The sequence below is a fragment of the Atta colombica genome, unplaced genomic scaffold (assembly GCF_001594045.1).
Source record: "Atta colombica isolate Treedump-2 unplaced genomic scaffold, Acol1.0 scaffold238, whole genome shotgun sequence".
Lineage (NCBI taxonomy): Eukaryota > Metazoa > Arthropoda > Insecta > Hymenoptera > Formicidae > Atta > Atta colombica.
Genome location: NW_017259336.1, coordinates 2339631 through 2360540, shown reverse-complemented (window position 1 = coordinate 2360540; position 20910 = coordinate 2339631). Strand labels below are relative to the sequence as shown.

Sequence of the window (20910 nt, the reverse complement as noted above, 5' to 3'; positions counted from 1 at the left end):
ATTTTCTAATCAATAATTTAGTACAATAATTTAATAAAATTACAACTGTCTTTTTGTTTTGTAACGAAATAAAATGCAAACAATTCTTATCGATACTTTTCATACCTTTGAGTTTAACAATAGAGAAGTCCTTTAATTAAAAGTATCAGATTCAGTAATATAAAAAGATAAATCTGAAAAATTAAAAAATAGTTAATACTTGATTGCCAATAAGACGTTGCTAAATATTGCTGACAATTTTTGCTGAAAGGAAATTCTCCAAAAAATTATAAACAATCAATAGCATTTTTTTGCTATTTTATTACCGTCTGAGATCTTCTGAATTCGTGCAATCAAGATTTTATTATGAGTCAGTCACACGCTCGTTCACGGTGAGTAAACAGCGTGAGAATATGATGTACAAGTATACATTGATATCGCTGAAAAATGTCGCGTGTGCCATTATTCCGCAAAAAAGCTAAATACATGTGTATGTATATATATATATAAACTTAATGCCGACAATACACTTCTGAGAGAAGAATATAGAGATATCCTCTGGTTTTTAGAACATTCGTTAGAGATCTATGCTGTTGTATATGTATTTTATCAATATCATATGTTTTTTATTATACAATTTCTTTATCTGTTATATTTCTGTTATCTGTCAGTAAAACAAAATGCAGAATCGTGGTCATAATATAATATTTCATAGGTAAATAATTGTTTCCTATAACTATCATAAGATGATTATCAATTTCAGTAATTTATGTTATTGTACCGTATTCATATTTTACACTACTATATATTTAGTTTATATTTTTGTCACAACATTTCGTTTATAATTAAAAGGAAGAAATTCTGTATAAAGTAGACTAATATGGCCAATGTAGACATATTAATATACACTAATAGGATAACTCCGGTATATACACATATGCCGTACCTATCAAAAACTTAATTTATTAAATATTATTTACTATGTTTAAAGAGAGAGAGTAAACGAACTATATCAGTAAAAACTTTATACTGTCTACTATTATGAAAAAAATATTAGAAGTCTGAAATATTTATATTAAAAAATGGACTTTTTTAAACCCTTACATTTTTGCCGTATGTCCCATAGAGGTCCCATATATGGTTACTCATAGGAGAAGGAGAGGTATGTACAGCTCATAAAAAATTTACAAATAATACATATAAATAAAATGTAAAATGATACAATAAAATGCTTTTACTTATAAAATGCGTTTACAAAGTTTTATTAAGGAATAAGAATGATAAATATGTATATGAAATAATAAATAATAATTACAATCTTCCCACATGTATTACAAGTGATGACATAAGGTACATATTTCAATAATGCGTTTATTACATTTAGTGCACTGAATTTAATCTGAGCTCTTTGTATGCTTTGGGCATACATCTCGCTTGCTAAAAATGCCATATATCCCAAACAGGGATGTACAAGACAACAAACTAAAGAACACAAAAGCAAAGTACTTATGTTTTACAACATGCTTTATTATTCCTCTACACTCATGTATCACGAAATAATCACCAAGTCTTTTGCACATCCTAGTAACCATTTTATGTAGATTATAATTTATGATGGTGCTATTGTACTTAACACAGTGACAAATCGATTCAACTCACAATAATTTTATTAATATTAACAATAAGAAATTGAAATCGTAACACTATACTAATATAACATAAAGACATGTAACAGAGAATAATTGCGGAAAAATTACCTCCTTCTATTTTTTCTGACTTTTGCAGCGTAAATTTCAACACGGCGTATTTGCCAGAGTTATCCTATACACATAGTAATGAGATCCATTCTACCACCTTTTCCTGTCTAGGGATGTCCGACTTTCCACTCGAAGCGAAGTCTATCTCGGTCCCTCCCTGTCTAGGAAATGTCAGAAAATTATAAAATATTTATGATATTTTTCTTGTTATAATAATTTTTTGATGAATAATGAACAATTAAAATCTTTTTAAGGTCACAACCTTGGCAATATATGTCAAGGTGAAGGTCATCCGAGAGAATATATATTTTATATATAAATATATATTTATTTATTTATTTATTTATTTATATAAAATATTCAATTTCTCTCTCAATTATATAGTCATTCGCGCAAGGACGAATTGAAAGCGGTTTCAGAGGCATGTATTCATTTAATATATCTAAGGACCACTTCGACCAATCCTGATTAATTTTAATCGACTAAATAGTCCTTTGAGATCGACCAATCGTATTTGTCAATGACAGATGTAATTGGCCTATTCCAATGGACTAATCGTCGATTAAAGTTAATTGAATTAATTGAAGTTGGTCGAAGTGGCCCTAAGCTGTTTTTCTTCCGATCGATTGTCTTTCCGATAACGAATAACGAACAAAATAGCCGTTCGTGTTAATTTTATGTGCACTTAATCATATTAATTCGCATGTATACGCGCGTTTAACTTATACAACATGAATTTATACAACCTACGACACGTTATGAGAAAAGTCTTGGGAGGAAGCTTGGTGGAAATGAGTACGGTTGCATGGTGAATGATTGCGATATAACACGGTATCAATCTTGTTCAGAAATCAAAACAAAAGAGGATTTAGTCATATATACATTAAATCTATATTGTCTTCTACTTAATTTTGTCTTATTTTGTGATCTTGGGTCTTATATAGTAGTAATGAATATGATCGATTGTTGTATTAACTTCTATTTTGTTAAGAGTTACCATATTAGAATACCAAAACTAATCTTCAATTTAGATCCAGTTTTTCAAACAAATGGCAAATAATAGAAAGTAAGGAAAATGAAGGAGTCCAATGGCGGGACTTGCGCCTATATGTGCCGAATGTGCAGTCGAGTGCAAGATAGACTGCGGAAAAGTTACGGATATGAGAACCCCACTTGGTCTGCGAACCACGGGCGCGGCCTTTTCCCTCGGACTATAAAGCCACTACACTTCACTTCTACCAAACATTCGCTCGGCAATTCCGTCACTTACTCGCTCTCACCATGTGGCTGCTTATCCTCGCAGGTGAGTGCGATCACGTCACATTCTCACAAGAAAAGGATAAAATTTTGCAGTGCAAAAGTGCTTATGATTCAATTCATATCGCCCCCTTTTTATCAACTTATCTCCATGTGAATAACACGCTGCGGAGTGTACGTGCAACGATAATTCATGCGTGTGTGTTTTTTTTGTTGCGAAACGTGGATGTGAATTTTGTGTGGGGAAAACGGATTCTGCTCTTCACTACAATAGGAAATTACTCACAAAAAATTGAAAAAATGTATTTTGAATTGTTTCATTTTATTATGCAAATGTATATTCATTTTTATTGTTTTTTAATGAAAAATATAGAAGGATAACGATTATTTTATATTTATGTTTTCTGATGAAAACATTGAAATATTTTTCAAATGATGAATATGTTTAAGGAGATTGATTTTCATTTTTTATTAAAAATATAAAAGCGCTATACGCACATTTAATTTTTAAAAATATAAATCAATAAATACAAATTGATACAACTATTAATTTCAGTAAAGTTTTTACATGAATTTTATGTAAATTTCAAATAAAATAATATATATGTATTATATTATATTTAAATATCAAATAACTTTAAAAAACTGTTTATTTAGTAGATAATTTAATAGATAATTTAGTCTACTAAATCTTTTTTATTGTTTTGTCTTTTACTAATGAGTAGATGTTTCGTAAAATTTTTTAATGGTATTTATTCTATTAAAAATATCACTTATATAGTTAATGAAAAAAAATTTGAAATTGAAAATGTATTAATATTTATATTTTCAACATAAAACTAATCAAAACTGTATAAAAGTTGTGTAAACAACAGCGTACATATTTATTTATATATTCATATTAAATTTATATTTGTTTATTTATTATTATATTTAGTTATTATACTTTCACTTACAAAATAATGAAAAAATTTTTAATTTTTTGTGAAGTAATCGAACCCTATATATGATCTACCTAAACCTTTGCGATTTTATCTAATTTTTGAGTTCAAAATTAAAAATTCTGATCAGATTCAAAAAAGAAAACACTTCTAAATATTAAAACAATATAAGATGTTTTCAAATATTTATAGTACACTAAACATTTTAAGAAAAGATAACATTTAGGTGATATTAGGTATATATAACTAAATATGTTTTCCCCTTTTTCGTAAACAAATGCTGGAAAATACAAAATAAAGTCCCATTACTTCTGTAAGATTATAAGATTATTAACATATCGACACGTTTTTTATTGGTATATTAAAGGATACAAAAAACAATTTTCTAAGCAACTGACTTTTTTTACTTATTTACTTATTTCCACAAAGTTTAGCAAATGAATTATAGCCAACTCAATTAGATGCATTAATGTGCATCAATGCATAGTGCATATTAAAGTTTAATATTGATTTAATTTAGATGTAAAAGTGAAATATTTTCAATTAAAAATACATATTTTACTTAACAATACAATAAAATGTATTGAAGATAGTTTAACCCGTTTCTATATATTCTATATTAAACTTTATATCAATTCCTATATGACAGCTTTAATATCTAGTGTGCACTAAATGCATCCGATCGAATTTAAATCTATGATCTGGAATAACAAAAAGAAGTTATACAATTAATGTGCACACTCAATGTATTTAGATTGCTTCTTTGGTTATAAACAAAACATTATGACAAAAATATATAAACTAAATACAGTGTTATAAAATATAAATATAGAATTACAACACAATAAACTATGGAATTTAATAACTATCTCTTAGTAGTAATAAAAAAACAATTATTAGGTATATACTTACAAAATATTATATCTACATTGTGTTCTGTATTTTACTTTACTGTACTTTACTTTACTCAATAACAGAATAAACAAAGTGAACAATAAAATGAATCGAGTTAGATGGCAACCTGCAGGATTTATTACTGCAGCTTGTTGAATTAAGGCGTAATTGCACAGTGAGTAGGGCATATTGGATTTTAAGCCCATATACAGTCTAATTATTTTATATGTCTAATTATCTTATATATCTTATATTTTAAATTAATTTATATCTATGATTATACAAAGTTTCATGGCGATACAGAGATTAATTGTTCTGTAAATGAATAAAGTTTATTTATAGAACAATTAATTCTTTTATTTATTTATTCACAATTAATCTGTGCATTGCAATAGAAAGAATTTCTGTATTTTTGGCAATTTGAAAAACACGCATGTTGAATTTATCGTTTTTACTTGCTGAATCCGAAAATTATAATTAAAATAGTTTTAATTTTTTGGGAAATATACTTTTGGAACATATTACAATACAATACATTTTATTAAAAGAATGCAACAGCTAATTTTTTTATTATTTTGTTAAATCGTGTTTACAATAATTTCTTTTTGTTTTTACTAAAATATTTTTTTTTCATTAAAATTAATTATTATTAAAGTTATGACTCACTTGCATTGTACAATAAATAAGATTTCGTAATGAAGGCTATTATTGTGTAGAGCGTTTATGAAGCGGAATATACTAAAGGCCTATTCTTTATAGTATTTCTTGCACGGCTCTCTTTTTCCTCCAGCGTAAAGAGAAGAAGAAGCACATCCTTTTTAAAATTAAAAACTTTTATTTTTCCGATAAACGATTTAAATGATTAAATTAAACAACAAAAACAATAAGACTACAAGCCAAATTAGATATATTAGATTTAATACTAAATTAACATATTTTTATTATCATTTTATGTTATCATTATTTTTTATGTTAAATACAATTTATTGAAATTCAACGGTGCAGATTATAAAAATAATTAATCAAAACAAGATAATTCTCGCATATTGTATCATAATCAATTCATACTTGTCATTCTTTGAAATTAATGGAGATGATCGTCTATTATCATGTCAGTTCGAGTTTCCACATTGTAAATGATCAATATATAAAACGTAGTAAATTAAACGTTCAGTTATAACGTTTCAGTTATAACGTTTCAAATGTAGAGAATTTCAACTTGTTTGAAGTATGACTTCATTTCTAAAATTTTTAATGGTGCGTAAAAGTTCATATATTAGACAATCAAGCTGTAGGCAATAAGCAATCAATTTGTAAGGAAATAAGAGTAGACAAACGGTGCTGTAGACAATCGATTTGTAGGCAAAAGAAACCCTCGCAGAAATTATATAAATTCACAAGAAAGAAATATGATTAGACATAAAGAATCGCCTTGACCACGTATGACCTTTTTCACCTAGGCATATTTAATTTTTATCAAGCAATTTTTTACTAAAAAAATGTAAGTTTATAAAAATGAAAAATAAAGGACAATTATTATTATTATTATTATTATTATTATTATTTTTATTGAAGTAAATTTTTTTAACTTTTATTTAAAAAATTTTTTCTAACCTTTATAGTTTTATAATATTAAACAATATTTGCTTATTTAACAATATTTGCTTCGAAAAAAAATCAATTTTCTTTCAAGGAGTATTTTACCCCCTGAAAAAAATACCTATGTGAAAAAATATATGTTTCTTATTTTAATTTGAATTACAATATATGAAAAATTTATCAAAATTGAAAGGAGATATTTCTCTGCTTTCCCTTGTTAATGTTTCTTAAATTAGATTAACGTACAATTTTAATAGAAAATAGTAGATAGCGGTTTTCTTCAATTTATTAAATAAGTTATATGCATTAATTCTTACATACATATTTGTTATAAAAATTTCTCTTTTTTCTAATTATCTTTTTTTCAAACAGAATAAAATATACTTATTAGTACACAACAAAATGTATACATTTACGTGTAGTAAATGTATTTTCTCTTTTATTGTATAATATATTTCTGATTGATAATTAAACTGAAATACTCTTAATGAACATCATGATGTAATTGAATGCAATTTAATTATATGTTCAACTGTATTATACTGTACTTTATTAAGCTAATATCAACTTTAGCAATATGGATGGCAATGTTCAGATCAGTAGAAAGTTGCTTCCGACGTACGTTTATGCAAAGAGTAGCTATACGCACTATAACATATCAGTTTCTACTTGACATGCCGTGTAATTTTATTTTCTTTTGCGAGTTTCTTCATAGTCCATGACACCGCTGTAAAACATCCTTCTCGTAACATGAAGCTATCAGATTTTCTCATCTTCGAAAGAATTCACGTAACGATAATTGCACGAGAAGCCGCAGGGTCTCTTTGCCTAATTTCCTCCTTAGTACACTGATACAATGCCGCAATGAGAACTCGAATCTATGTTTTATGATCTCTCGTTTCCTCCAATGTATAAAAAACCGTCAAGTTAAGAAACGCGTTTCCTTCCTAGGCTATTATTGCATGTTATCGAGATCTTTCATGTCGTCGCTATGATGACGGGATAAATTTTTATTCACATATTAACAGATCTTTATTATTGTATTTTCCTAATTTAGTCATTAAATTGTATTTAAAATATTTATCATTCGAAATATTTTTAAAATAGATTTGATGCAAAATATTGAAATAGTAATTGTATCAAAGTTTGTTTAACGCCATTTAACGAATATAAAAAGTTAACTTCATTTCGCATAAATAATAAAAAATGTTTATATTATTAAAATTATGTAGAAGATAATTGCAAACGACTATAATTTTATCAATAATACAGAAAAAAAGTCACGTGTTAATTATATTTATTGCATTTTTTATATAATTTTTTTATTTATATAGTAATGACTCTGTATGGCATTTATATAGATTATGTTTATATGAAATTATCCGCCGCGGGCGATGATATTTCGTAACTAATCATTAAATATTTTCTATATATGGCGACTATTCTCATTTTTATAAATTTATTATTTATTTGCTCTGTTATATACGTTATTTATAACACAAATCAGTAATAGCCACGACAGTTGAAATGAAAAATCTCACGCGCTCGTATCGCCATCGATTGAGAAATCGATGTCGAACATAAATTGCGTGAACGAACGGTATCGCCTTTCTAACCGATATACCATATAGTACCGGGTTGCAGCTGCAACTGCTACCAACTTGAAAATCGAAAGTAGTCAAAGCGGAAGATTGTTACGTACAATATGTATAGATAAATAAATAAATAATTTATCCATAACATATTTTATTTATTTATTTATTAAAAATAATAAAATTTTAATCGAGAGAATGTTCAATAAACACAAGGAGTCCTATGGCATACTGCGCTTCTGCGTACTCCGACTTGGTGCAATCTAATTAATCAGCTGTAATCGTTAATAAATTGATAAATAATAGTCTGAGCTAAAAAATCGGAAAGAAAGAAAATTGGAAGAAAACTTTTAGTTCAAAATTTCATCCTTTTTCATTCCCAAAATATTAAGAAGAAATATTATGAGACACCCTGTATATCTATAATATAGAAATACATATAATATATATATGTACATATAACAGGGTATTTTTCAAATAATACCTAATAACTCTAATTATATAATGTATATATATATATATATATATATATAGTATAAACATATATAGTGCTATTATAGTGCATAGTCCTATCAAAAATTGAATCGAAAAGTCCTGAGCCATTTTTTCTACAATACTCAATAAAAAAATTATTACCAAGTAAATATAATTCAATTAGCGCCGTTTTTTATTCAGGCACACGTCAGTGAACCGCGCACTTGGTAAGTAGACCACTATCAAACGGTTCACTGACGTGTAGTCGAAAGGAAGGCGCCAATTGGATTAGCTTTACTCGATAATAACTGCTTCATTGAGCGTTGTACAAAAAATGGTTCAGGATATTTTGACTCAATTTTTTATTAGGGAGCATTATATGATTGGTGGGCGCTATTTAATAAATACTGTGTATACATAATACATGCTTAACATATATATAGATGTGTGTATGTATGTATGTATATTGAGAATTTTTATTTGTACATATTTTTCTGCATGTATCACTTACTAACGGCCTCTAATGAATGATTCGACCCGCGACTAAGGCGGAAGTCTGTGCGCAGCTTTAAGCTAGAACTAAAAGTGAAAACTGCCAGTAATAATATGTCACAGAATATACGCTAATATAATACTGTACATTGCCAACATGGAATATCAACACTCTTTTTCATTATCTTCTACATTCTTGCATTTCCCTTTCTTCCGTTTCTTAAATTCTTAAAAAAAAAGTGTTCCAATATACTGAATAGTCAGTATATTAAAACATTTTTTCTTAAGGGAAGTACTTCTAAATAAACAATTTCACAGTTTATTGTCTTATTTATTCAAATATTATAAACTTATTATTTATAAATATAACAAATAATAACAAATAATAATATTAAATAATATTAAATAACATTAATATTTGAAGAATTAGAGCTACTAAGGCTCAACTTCGCCGTCAGTATTTGAATATTTATTTAGATAAGAAAATAAAGTAAAGAAAACAAAACAATTGTTGATATATGATGATATAACATTATATACATTATCATAAGGTACAAGGATTGATTAGCGTTGTAATATCTAAATAGTTTTCTATAAATTTTCTCGATTATTTATTCTTAAACATTTATGATCTTAAACATTTAGGGATATTTTAAAATAAAAACTAATTTAAAGTATCAATTTTCAAAATAATCTTATAGAGACAATTTTTGCTAGAATAGAGCAGAAATATTATGTGGCCTTAAGGAATCTTGATCAGATACTCAGGACAGATTATCCGAAAGTGAAAGGTCGATGGCGTGGTTTCGCATTGTCCTTATTGCATCACTAATTTCACCTCTAATCCGCTCGAACCTATTAAACCTAACACTGCAGTTTTGAAAGATCACTTATTTGTATTATATCTATCGATCGAATCTTTGCTTGGTAGTAATTATAACTACATTGTACCAATGAAAAATAGAAAAAATCATTCTAAATTAGATTCTAAATTTTCTCCGAGAAACAATTGAAACTTATATGTATGTACATCATCATGATTATAAACAAAACATAATGACATCATGATTATAAACAAAACATTAATTAACATTTGTTTATGTCTTTTATTTGCTTAAGAATGTATGAGTTATATGTCTCAAAAATATAAAAATTTCATAGATTATCTTGATTTTTGGTCATTTTGATTTTTGAAGCCGAACATAAAAAATGTCATAGATAAATGTTCAGATTTACAATATTATTATCATATTGTTAGTAATAATATTATTCACCAATAGTCGTAGTTACTACTTCATTACCGTTTATGTTGCTAATAATTACTATTCAAGCAACTATTATAGCAACTATAGAAATATTTCAATAGTAGTTCTCAATAGTTCCATTTCATACGGATTCTATATAATAATCTAGTCTATATAATATTTATAAATATATAAATAATTATATAAATATGTAAATACAAAAATAATGTTCAATAAAGTAACATTAAGATACAAACTTCGTGAAACACATTAATTAAATAAAGTTTGTTAATTGTACGTATACACTCGCGGTATGGGGGATGTTGCTTAATCACGGCTTCCTCCTAAGGACGCGCATATAGTATTATTACTCAACGAGGGAAAAATTACGCACATCCGTGCAATATCCCACGGACTAACAAAAGAAGGAAAGCTAACCGGATTGCCGCACGCTTTTCTCTCTTTATTTCAAAAGAATCGGCGTGATCATATTTATAATAATACTGCTTTTATAGAAAATGAGACAATGTAATAATTTATTTCAAAATGTCTTTCTTCAAATTTAGTACTTTAAATTCGCAAAATAATTTTGTAATTTAAATTATTTAACACATAAGTCGTAATTTTGTGCCATTATTGATACTAATCTAAATTTTTAATTCTCTGAATCTTTAAATACTTAGTTAATTTGCAAAATAAGTTCTTTAATAAATTTTATATCTCTTTTTTCATAAATAACACTTTTCATTGGATCCACCTCCAATTTGGCTTATGTAGTGTTTTTTATTTAGTTATTTATTTGCAATGTAGAATCACGTAGAAAAAGAATTATATGCCGAATAAATTCATAGTTAAGGAGATTTGTTATTTTTCAGTGAAAATTAGAAAATCTATAAATCCTCATATAAATCATAAATTTAATGAGCACCATCAAATTTAGTCTATTTCATTTTTTTTATTGTTAAAGAAAACTAATTTGTTTAACATCTTCATTAGAAAACCATAGCAAGGTCGTAACACGTCATTTTCTCAATTCTTGTATATCTTCATCATTTATAATCAAAATACTGTAATTACATCTTTATTGCACGATATGTAAATCAAATTTTGCGATAATAACTTATGATTCTTAGTGAGTAAATTGCTAAAGAAACTGGTAATGAAGGCATGCATTTTGTGAAATCATTATGCCGCTTACGTGATGTGGGTATAAGAAGCAAAAAATGTAAAAGGAAACTTTCCTCGACTTCACTTTCAGGATCATCCAAGAATTATCAAGATTAACTTTTAAATGATTAGAAATAATTAAAAAAAGCGTTTCTAAAAGATACGCGAATTAATTAGTTAAGCATTTTAAATAAAATAAATGTTTCCATTTCTCTTTCTCTTTCTACGTAAACACTTACTTTATAAATATACATATTTTGAAGTATGATTTATTAACGATGCATTAAAGTATCGAGAAAAGTATTATTTATATATCAACAAAATTTAAAAATTAATAAAATTAATATTAATGAAATTAATAAAATATATGGCAGTCAAAACAAAGATATTAAACTTCGTTTTAATTAAGATTCTATGATTATTAATTATCTTGTAAAAAAATTACTTTGTAAAAAATTGCTAAAGCTAATATGTAATATATTAACAAATGTTTTAGTATACGACATCGATTTTTCACTTTTACAGCACAGTTTGCAATTTTTACACATATAATACAATTCTAATTTTAATTTTACATCATTCTGTCAAAGAAACACAATGAAATATTTATCGATTTTCTTATTATTTTATTACGAGCTTAATTTGAATTGCATACTAATGCAAAATTGATCTAATAACACTGTCAATATGTAAATTTAATTTTTTTTATTTTTAATATCATAGCATACGTAAGTACATAAAAATTAACGTATTAGATACAGTTCATTAACCGAACTGTTCATACGCTTATTTCTTTCCGTTACGACAAGGCGCCTGGAAATGTTGAAAGCAAAATCCGTGGGAAGAGTTTCTTGAGCGCACGTCGTTGTAACTTTCTCTGCATTACTTTCCCAGCTCTATTCTAAGCGTTCGCGGTCAGGCAGAACGATATAGGTAAAAGTCACTTCCACGTTCGATTATTCAACTCCATCAAACTCCAAAAGGAAATGTATATAGGATTTGGCATTTTATGCAGCAGACAATTTTCACGCGCACGTGCGCGCGTGCACGTTTTGAAAAATTTCAAAAGAAATTTTTATCGTATGACATAATAGAAGAAATGTACATAAAAAAACATATTTGTTGATTAACACATTTATTACATTTATTATATTTATTAAAGTAATTAATTTTTAAATAAAGAAATCTTTTTAATTTGAGTAAAAATGTCAAAATTTCTAAACCAGTTAAGAACGATTTTGTATATTTCAATATTTGAAATCAACAGGTCTCCTTACAATCTCCGCTGGAGAGGAGATCAGCTTCGCTAAGAAAACGGCGTCATCAGTGACTAATGCTGATGACATTGTTTTGCTAGAGGTCGATATCAAAGATCCTGTCAAGAGATCACCAGTTTCAAGCAACGGCATTTATGGAGCTTCACCTAGCCAATTCGTTATTCGACACGGTGATGACTCTCAAGAGGTATGAAATAATTTTATCGTATATATATCCATTAAATTTCAACTAATCGCATTATAGAATATTCAGTATTAAATATTTCGTCGAATATTCAGCATTATTGTCATTGGTCAATATGACTATATTGATTGCTTATTCGCCTACTAACGTGCTGACTAACTAGCCATGAACAGACTATTTTTATAAGACATTTGAATAACAGCATGTAGAAAGAGAGAGAGAGAGAGAGAGAGAGAGAGAGAGAGAGAGAGAGAGAGAGAAAAAGAGAAAGAAAGACTTAGGTCCGCCTTCAAGATCTAGGTGTTCTGATGCAACGAGGTAGTAGTCAGCTTTGCTAGACTCTATTACTCTCATTACTTGTATGAGGATTTCCATTTCACCAGTGCACTTCGAGGATAACGAGAGATTGTACATTCCGTGAAACACCGGATCCCTCTCTCCCCCTACTGTCTCTCAGCATTTTTATCCTTTCTTGTTAAATGAAGTTAAACTTCTAATAAGCTTGAAATTAAAATAATTATTCAATATATGTTACTTTTATCAGCTGTTACTTTAGATGGATTTTTATGATTAATATTATTAAAAATATTTATTATATTGTTAAAATATATAGCATATAAGGAACATAAAATTGTATGATAAAAAACAAAGTATACATTTTCAAAAATGATATTAATATGACAATAAGCGATAATAATTTTTCATAAATCAAGTTAAGTGGCTGAATATTTGATGGAACATCATAAATTAAGTTAAATAAATAGAAGTATTGTAAAAAATATTTTATTTCCATAAATTTAAACTGATATACTCAAAAGATGCGCAAAAATATGAATAAATTTTTATTATTATCAATTACCATTGTATTGATTCAATAAATAATATTAGATATATTCGCAAATCTATAGATTCGATTACAAAAAAAAAGGTAACGGAGATTTTGCCGAGATGTGTGCTGCCTACGCGGTCGCTCGTGATCGCTCAGTAGTGCCGCTGCTCGAATGCAATCATTCGCTTGCATAACGCTTGCAAGTTTGCACGCCTTCTAATCGCCTCGACCTGACAGAACCGGTACAACCACACCCACTAACAGCCGAGTATAAGTTTCTAGTTTTATCTCATACGCTTATAGAATTATAACCTTCCCCACGGCCTTGTGTACCGTTACAGCGAGATGAGTCACTTTCGTGATCATTGCTTCTTTATCGGTCACTATCCAGCTCATCTACTGAGTTGTTGCGATAACTTACAGAGCAATAATCTAACCTTCGATTATTTGTTTCAAGTTATTAATAAGATCAAGTTCATTCACAGAATAATGGAAATGAAACAAAATAGAATATATCACCTTTAATTATTATTTCTTTTATTTGCGTTACCTTTAATTAATTTTTAATTAATTTTTACTTTTTATTTTTTATTTTCAATTACAAGTCTCGAAAATTTGAAAAAATTTACCAATATATAGCTGTAGATTAAGGCTATCAATATCCAGAATCGTCTCGGATATTCCTACTCTAATTCATAGGTATATTACCCGAGTAATATTTTGATAAATAATTCGAGACATTTTGGTTGTCTATATTACAATTTCCTTAATACAAATCAAGTAATTGTAAATCGAAATAATCGAGTGCAGCAAGAAAGTCTGTCAGATTACCAAATCTGAAGTATGTAACCGTCATTTAGCTGTTAAACTAAGTGCTATTACACTCCATAAACTGCACAATAAATAACAATAAGTTAAATAACGATCGGCAAAACGAATGCCACGACACCAAGCATTCACTTTCTTTAACGACATATTCACAGTGAAGTATACAAAACAACCGAGGTGTCTCGAATTATTTATCAAGAGATTGTATTGTACAAGACTGCTGGCTTGAATTAAGCCGAAAGTTCGGTATTTGTTATACATATGTAATATTAAGAAATATATATTGATATAATCGCTTCAATTACTGTAAATTTAGGCTCTTATTTGTCCGTTTTTTTATTTATTGTTTATTTTGAAAACGAAATATTCGGAACAATAAAAAATTTATATTCTTTATCTATAATACTTATATAAGTAATTGGGTAATAAAGGGGGGGTAATAAAGGGACCAGGATACTCTCATGATAATCCCTATTATGATATCTTATAGATACGTTTTAGTTTTGCTTAGTTCCCAAAATTATTTATATTATAATTGCGCATAGTATTTTGTTGTATATAACTATTGTAATCAATTTTGTATTTAAAATTTTATCGAACTTTGCGTGAAATCTATTATTTGCCTGCTTTTTAACGCTGATTTAGATAGTTCACCATCAAGATTAAGGGTGTGAGCACACGAGGTAACACGACATCTCTTTGTGATTTCACAAGACAAGCATTGACTCGTTCACATACCGATTGTGCGAATGAATCGGCATTTATCTTGTCACAAATGTTATAAAATGCCCTCACGTACTCGCATCCTTAAGACAATTTCTCGCTATAACGCAAATGTTTATTAACGTAGAAAAATGTACAAATTTCAGCTATCGCCCGAATACTTAGCTGTTCTACGACAATTCACCGGAACTGAGCCGCAGGCATACGCAAGACCCAATGAGCCTCAGCGTAGGCCACTTTATGCCAAACAGCAGCAGGCGCTGCAGCAGGCATATTACAATTATCGCAAACCCGTAGTTCCTGCTAGACCGAAACCTCAGTTACATCCCCAGTTGATTCAAGCTGAGGCACAGACTCAGGCATTACAGCCGACACGCGGTCCATCCGGAGCATCAACGTACCAAGTAGAATCTTACACTTCACCGAAGCTAGGCACGTTCGAGCAAGAGTTGTTGCAATTGGTATCCGCCAATCAGGCCCAAGAGTTTAATCTGATTCCGACGCAGCCTAAAACTGGCTATTCCCAACAAGAATATGTAAAACCAACGGCGGCACCGGTGCCTCAGTTACCTCCCAACACACAATACCAACAATATCATATTGAAACTAGTCCGCCTCCTCGTTATCCGCCACAACAACAAGTGGCGGCGACGTATCAGTCGATCGAGCAACCAATTCAGATTCAGTACCAAACGCAAGCGGTAGATTATGCGACAAAAGGAATCGAATCTTTCCGACCATCTCCGCAATACGACTACGAAAGCGACGGTGGTCAATTGAAAGCTCATCAAGGGCAGACCCAGGCGGAAATTGAAGCAAATGCCAGAGCTCAGGCTCAGGCCGAAGCGCAGGCCTTAGCTTTTCAGAAAATTGCTCAGGCATCATATCAAAAACATCATGACACCGCTTTAGAACAGATCAGAATCGATCACGAGAGGTATAGACAACAGAGCGCCTTGGAACAAATTCAACAAGGAGAGCAAGTGAGCGAAGCCGGACGAGCTCACATCGAAGGTCGGTTGGAACCTAAGGATCCAGAGGCCGCGTACAGGGCAAAATTAAAGGCGCAGGCGGCTGCCGAAGCCGCCGAAGCCAGGAGACTTCAGGCAGCTGCTGAACAGAAAGCCCACACTGACGCTGTACGTCAAGTCGAGGCTCAACAGCAGGCCCATGTAAGAGCACAGGAGAAGGCTCATATCGACGCTTTGAACTTTGAAAGAAATCAATTGCGTGCTCAGGCCCAAGCTCAGGCATTAGCGGAGGCTCAAGCCTTAGCATTGTACAAAATTTATCAGCAGTCACGCGCCAAAGCCAACACTGAAATTTTGGCAGCCGCTAAAGCTCAGGCAGAATCTAAGAAGGTAGATCCTGATGGTACACCAGTTGTTCAATATCTTTTACCTAATTCTCAAAAGCTCCCGACACTTAATAATTACTTTACCAATGATGACGTGAACAAGTATCAGGCTTCCGGCTCTACCTATGCCACTAGATCCGTGACTAAACCAGATGATTCCAGTGAAACTACCGTTCAAGAGCAAGCTTACGTTCAACCTGTTATCAATCAACCTCGTCAAGTACACAAACTCAAAGTCCCACCGACTCAGTCTTCCATTTATGTTTCTCAATCAGGTCTCTTAAAAAAGTCGCCAGTCAAATCTCTTACCATCGAAGAGGTTATTGATCAAGACCAACTAAATACTCCTCAAGTTGTACGTGTTCCCTCTCCTAAGGATCAGCAGCCTCTGACGCAAGAAGAGTTGTCTGTTCTAATTAATTCCGGTTACACCGTCACCCCGATACCTCAGACAACAAAATCGACTCAGCAGAATTACGTGCCGGAGAATGCTTCCGCAGTATACTATTTGAAGAAACAGCGACCGGCAGTCAGGCCTGAATATGTTACATATGAAGAGGTTCGATCGCAAAGATCCAGAAAGAATACACCTATTCTCAAACAAGACGACGCTAATGCTAGCGAGAAAGTCACTTACTTGGTACCCTTGGAACCCAGTTTTGGCACCAGACAACCGTCACTTAAAAATAACGAGTGATAGATTTTCGTTGTCGTAAAAGAATGATAACATTTAGAGAAACCTAAACGTTACTATTAGTTTAAATCTATTTCTTTCCTAAATTCTTTTTATTCTATCAAATGATAAAATTTTCTTTCTTTTTTTCGTTTTAAACTTATATGATTAAGGGTGCCGTGTAAACGTAGTCAAAAATAGCTACGTTAATTTTGTACGGAGAGCGTAAAATAAATTCGTTTATAAAGTTACAAATATACTATAGCAAACTTTAGAAAAATCTGTAGAGCACATATAAAAAAGATGAATATAATTTTTAAAAAATATTTTCTTGATGTATATGATAACAAACAGAATATAATTTATAATCGAAAAGATATTGCAATAATTTTACGCGCGATTATCTAGTAGATATTAAATACGGTGCTGAGTCAAATGATTATTAATTTATACTTTTTTGTAAATAATAGAATTTTAATTAATAAAAATATTTTAAAAACACGAACTATTTTAAAATCTTGCTTCATAGTACGAAGGTAATACTTCCTTTATTCTTTCTTATTCATGTCTACATCTTTCTTTTTAAATTTTTATCAACACAAAACAAAATGTTACATATTACGGAAACGAGAAATATTTTTATATATCTATTTATAAATAAGAAATGTAAATAGAAAATACAAAAAAATGAACATGCAAGAATTTTGTATGGATCAATTTCAATTATTTTATCATAGATCTTCCTAGCAAATAATATTATTAAAAACAGCTAGTTCATAATATTATTATTAATATTAAAGACATTATTAATACTCATCGTTAAGTACACTGTATTATAAGGTTTCTGTTTCTCAACATCTGAATGATGATTTTTATTCCTAACTGTTGATAAAAAAAATACAAGGTTATAAAAATTCCATTAGATTTTAAGATATTAAGCATTTTATAAAAAAAAATAATTTTAAACAATTTAAACTTATTTTTTTGCTTTACGGAGTAAAATACATGAAATACATAAAAATCACTATTCAGATGTAGAGAAACAAAAACCTTATAAATCAGTGTAGGTTTAATATTAAAAATTTTATTACTTAATTTAATATATCATTTAATATATCATTTAAAATTGTACACAAAAAAGATTTTATATCATCACATTTATTTTCATATATTCTAAAAAGTTTTTTTCTTATAACTCTATACTATATTTATATTACATCACATTTGCATTATTACATAAGAAAAATTCAAAACGAATCTAATTTTCTAAAAATTGAACAGTGACGGAATTGTTTGAGAAACGTTTCTTTTTCAGTAAAACATCTCACAAGAAACACATTATTTGTTAAGAAATAAAACATCAAAATTTATTCTATTGTGTTATGTCATATATTAACATAATCGCGTTTAAAAAATAATTATCATGAATAAAAGAAGAAAGTAATAATCTGAAAAGAATATAAAAATAATTAAGTATAATTATGCGTTTATGTTAAGCGTGTAATATAAACGCATAATATGCCCTTCACTTTATTGTATATGTATAATGATACTATTACTGCAATGATCATTATAGCGATTCGATAAACGTTTTATAAATGAAGGCAACCGATTATGAATAATTATGAAAACTGTTTCCAATAATTTATTTTTTTATCTGATAGAGTCACATGGATATTATATGTATGCAGAATGTACAAAAAGTCCCGAATTCCATAAATATCTTGAAAAGTAATTTCTGAGAAAAATATTTATTAATACACATTTTATAAATACACAAAAGTTGTAAGGTTTAAAATGATTTATTTATTGATCTTATAAGTTTTATCTTGGATGATGCTACCAAGATCAGGCCAAAATCAAATCGATTTTTTTAAGTAAAATGCTCTATTTTTTTATTTCAGAATCTAATAGTTGATGTCAAGAGATTTTCAACACTATAATAAAGTCTCTTTTAATCAATACTTTTCAAGTTATGAGATTTGAAAGTTAATATCGCTGGTATTAACATTATCTAAGGTATATCGCGTGGAAGTTGCCCGGTCGGATTTATAAATCTTGTGTATGAGCGCACGCGTGTTTGTATGAGTCTCCTCCTTTCTCTTTCTCTTTTCCTCCTCCCACATAATTATCTTTGATTGTACAATATTTACTTAAAATACTAATATTAACTGAACAGGAGCGTATATCTTTTTTAATGATGCAAGGATGAGGTGAGGTCTTACGTACAAATGACAGAATTAAATCCTCCAATCAGATCTTCACATCTAGACTCAGACAGCACAGAATATTTAGGTATTGATAGGTATTCATAAATATTTATTTCTATTTATTTTTTCAAAATATTATATAAATATTTTATATATTACATTTATATATTACATTTAAATATACTTAAATATAATTATAAATATACTTGGATATCCGAGATGATTCCTTTTGTCTACAAATCAATTGCCTACGATATTATTTGCCTACATACACTATTGCGCACAAAAATAAACATCAAAGACGAAATCATTTGTCTATAATAATACATGTAGACAAATGACTTCGTTTCTCAAGTTTTTATTTATGCACAAAAGTGCTTGTATGCAATCGATTTGTAGACGATAATATTATGTATGCAATGCAGATTGTGTGCAATATTGTCATATGTGCAAAAATGTCTTTTTCTCTTAATTTTATATTTGTGCATGTTAGATAATCGCAAATATGATGTAGGTAAACAATGCTGAAGGCAATCAATTTGTAGGCAAACAAGATTCTCCTTAAATATCAAATCAGTTTTAATGAAGAAATGTGTTTAAATGTTAAATATGTTTATTAGGATTTAATTGAAAGCTATATAACTCGTGCTACTTATATTATTATCTTGTACAAAATGCATAAAAAGTATACTATTAAAAGAAAAAGTATCTCTTTTATATGTAACAGTATCTTGCGTAAATAAAAATTGATAATATTTTTTTCTACAATAATTAAAAATTGTATAAAGGAATACAATAAATATTCTAATTTGCGTAATTTTTTGTATATATTTTAAAATGTATATCATTTTTCCTACGTTTTTGTTGTTCAATTTTTTTATTAATATCAAGATTTATTCGGTCATTTTATTTTATAAAATGATGTTGCGTGTGCATAATAGAAATTATGTATCCAAAACAATGATTTTATAAGCAACTTAAAATTTTATATTCCAAATTTTTCTACAAACTGATTATAATGTGATCCGTGCTAGTATTAGCAACTTCCTGAAACTTTCCTGCGTTACTTGGCAAGGACAACCACTGTGCTGCTATAGTTATTTATAAAACCGTAACATTGACCTCAATAATACGATAATGATTCCATTCTCTCATCTGCAGTTTTGATCATGAAATTTACTCGGATTTGTTGAAAGAATTTTGTTTGTAGAATAGAAAAAATATATATGTATAATTAAATCAAAATGATACAAAATATAATTCTATACGCAAGAAGAATATAAAACAAATTACACAGGATTATATTATATAAAATTGTATCAGCAACACATAAAATTAATTTTTAAATTGTTTTTTTACTTTCTTGTAACATCGTGCAAATATATTTGTAAAATATGTTAACTTTAATATATTTTACAATTTTTATATTTTTC

At 28.8% G+C, this 20910-nt stretch overlaps 1 protein-coding gene across 1 annotated transcript; it reads left to right on the top strand.

The window, feature by feature from the left end:
• Positions 1–2963: 2963 nt before the first annotated feature.
• LOC108688663 (mediator of RNA polymerase II transcription subunit 15-like) lies at positions 2964–17291 on the top strand. Its single transcript, XM_018194994.1, has 3 exons — positions 2964–3039; positions 12664–12860; positions 15384–17291. Exons 1-3 carry the CDS (start codon positions 3018–3020, stop codon positions 17289–17291), a joined length of 2127 nt encoding a protein of 708 aa, XP_018050483.1. The 5' UTR covers positions 2964–3017.
• Positions 17292–20910: the final 3619 nt, after the last annotated feature.

Coding starts and splice junctions, on each gene's coding strand:
- LOC108688663 (XM_018194994.1), top strand. CDS start 3,018: ATGTGGCTGCTTATCCTCGCAG. Junction 3,040..12,663: donor GTGGCTGCTTATCCTCGCAG/GTGAGTGCGATC, acceptor TGAAATCAACAG/GTCTCCTTACAATCTCCGCT. Junction 12,861..15,383: donor ACGGTGATGACTCTCAAGAG/GTATGAAATAAT, acceptor TACAAATTTCAG/CTATCGCCCGAATACTTAGC.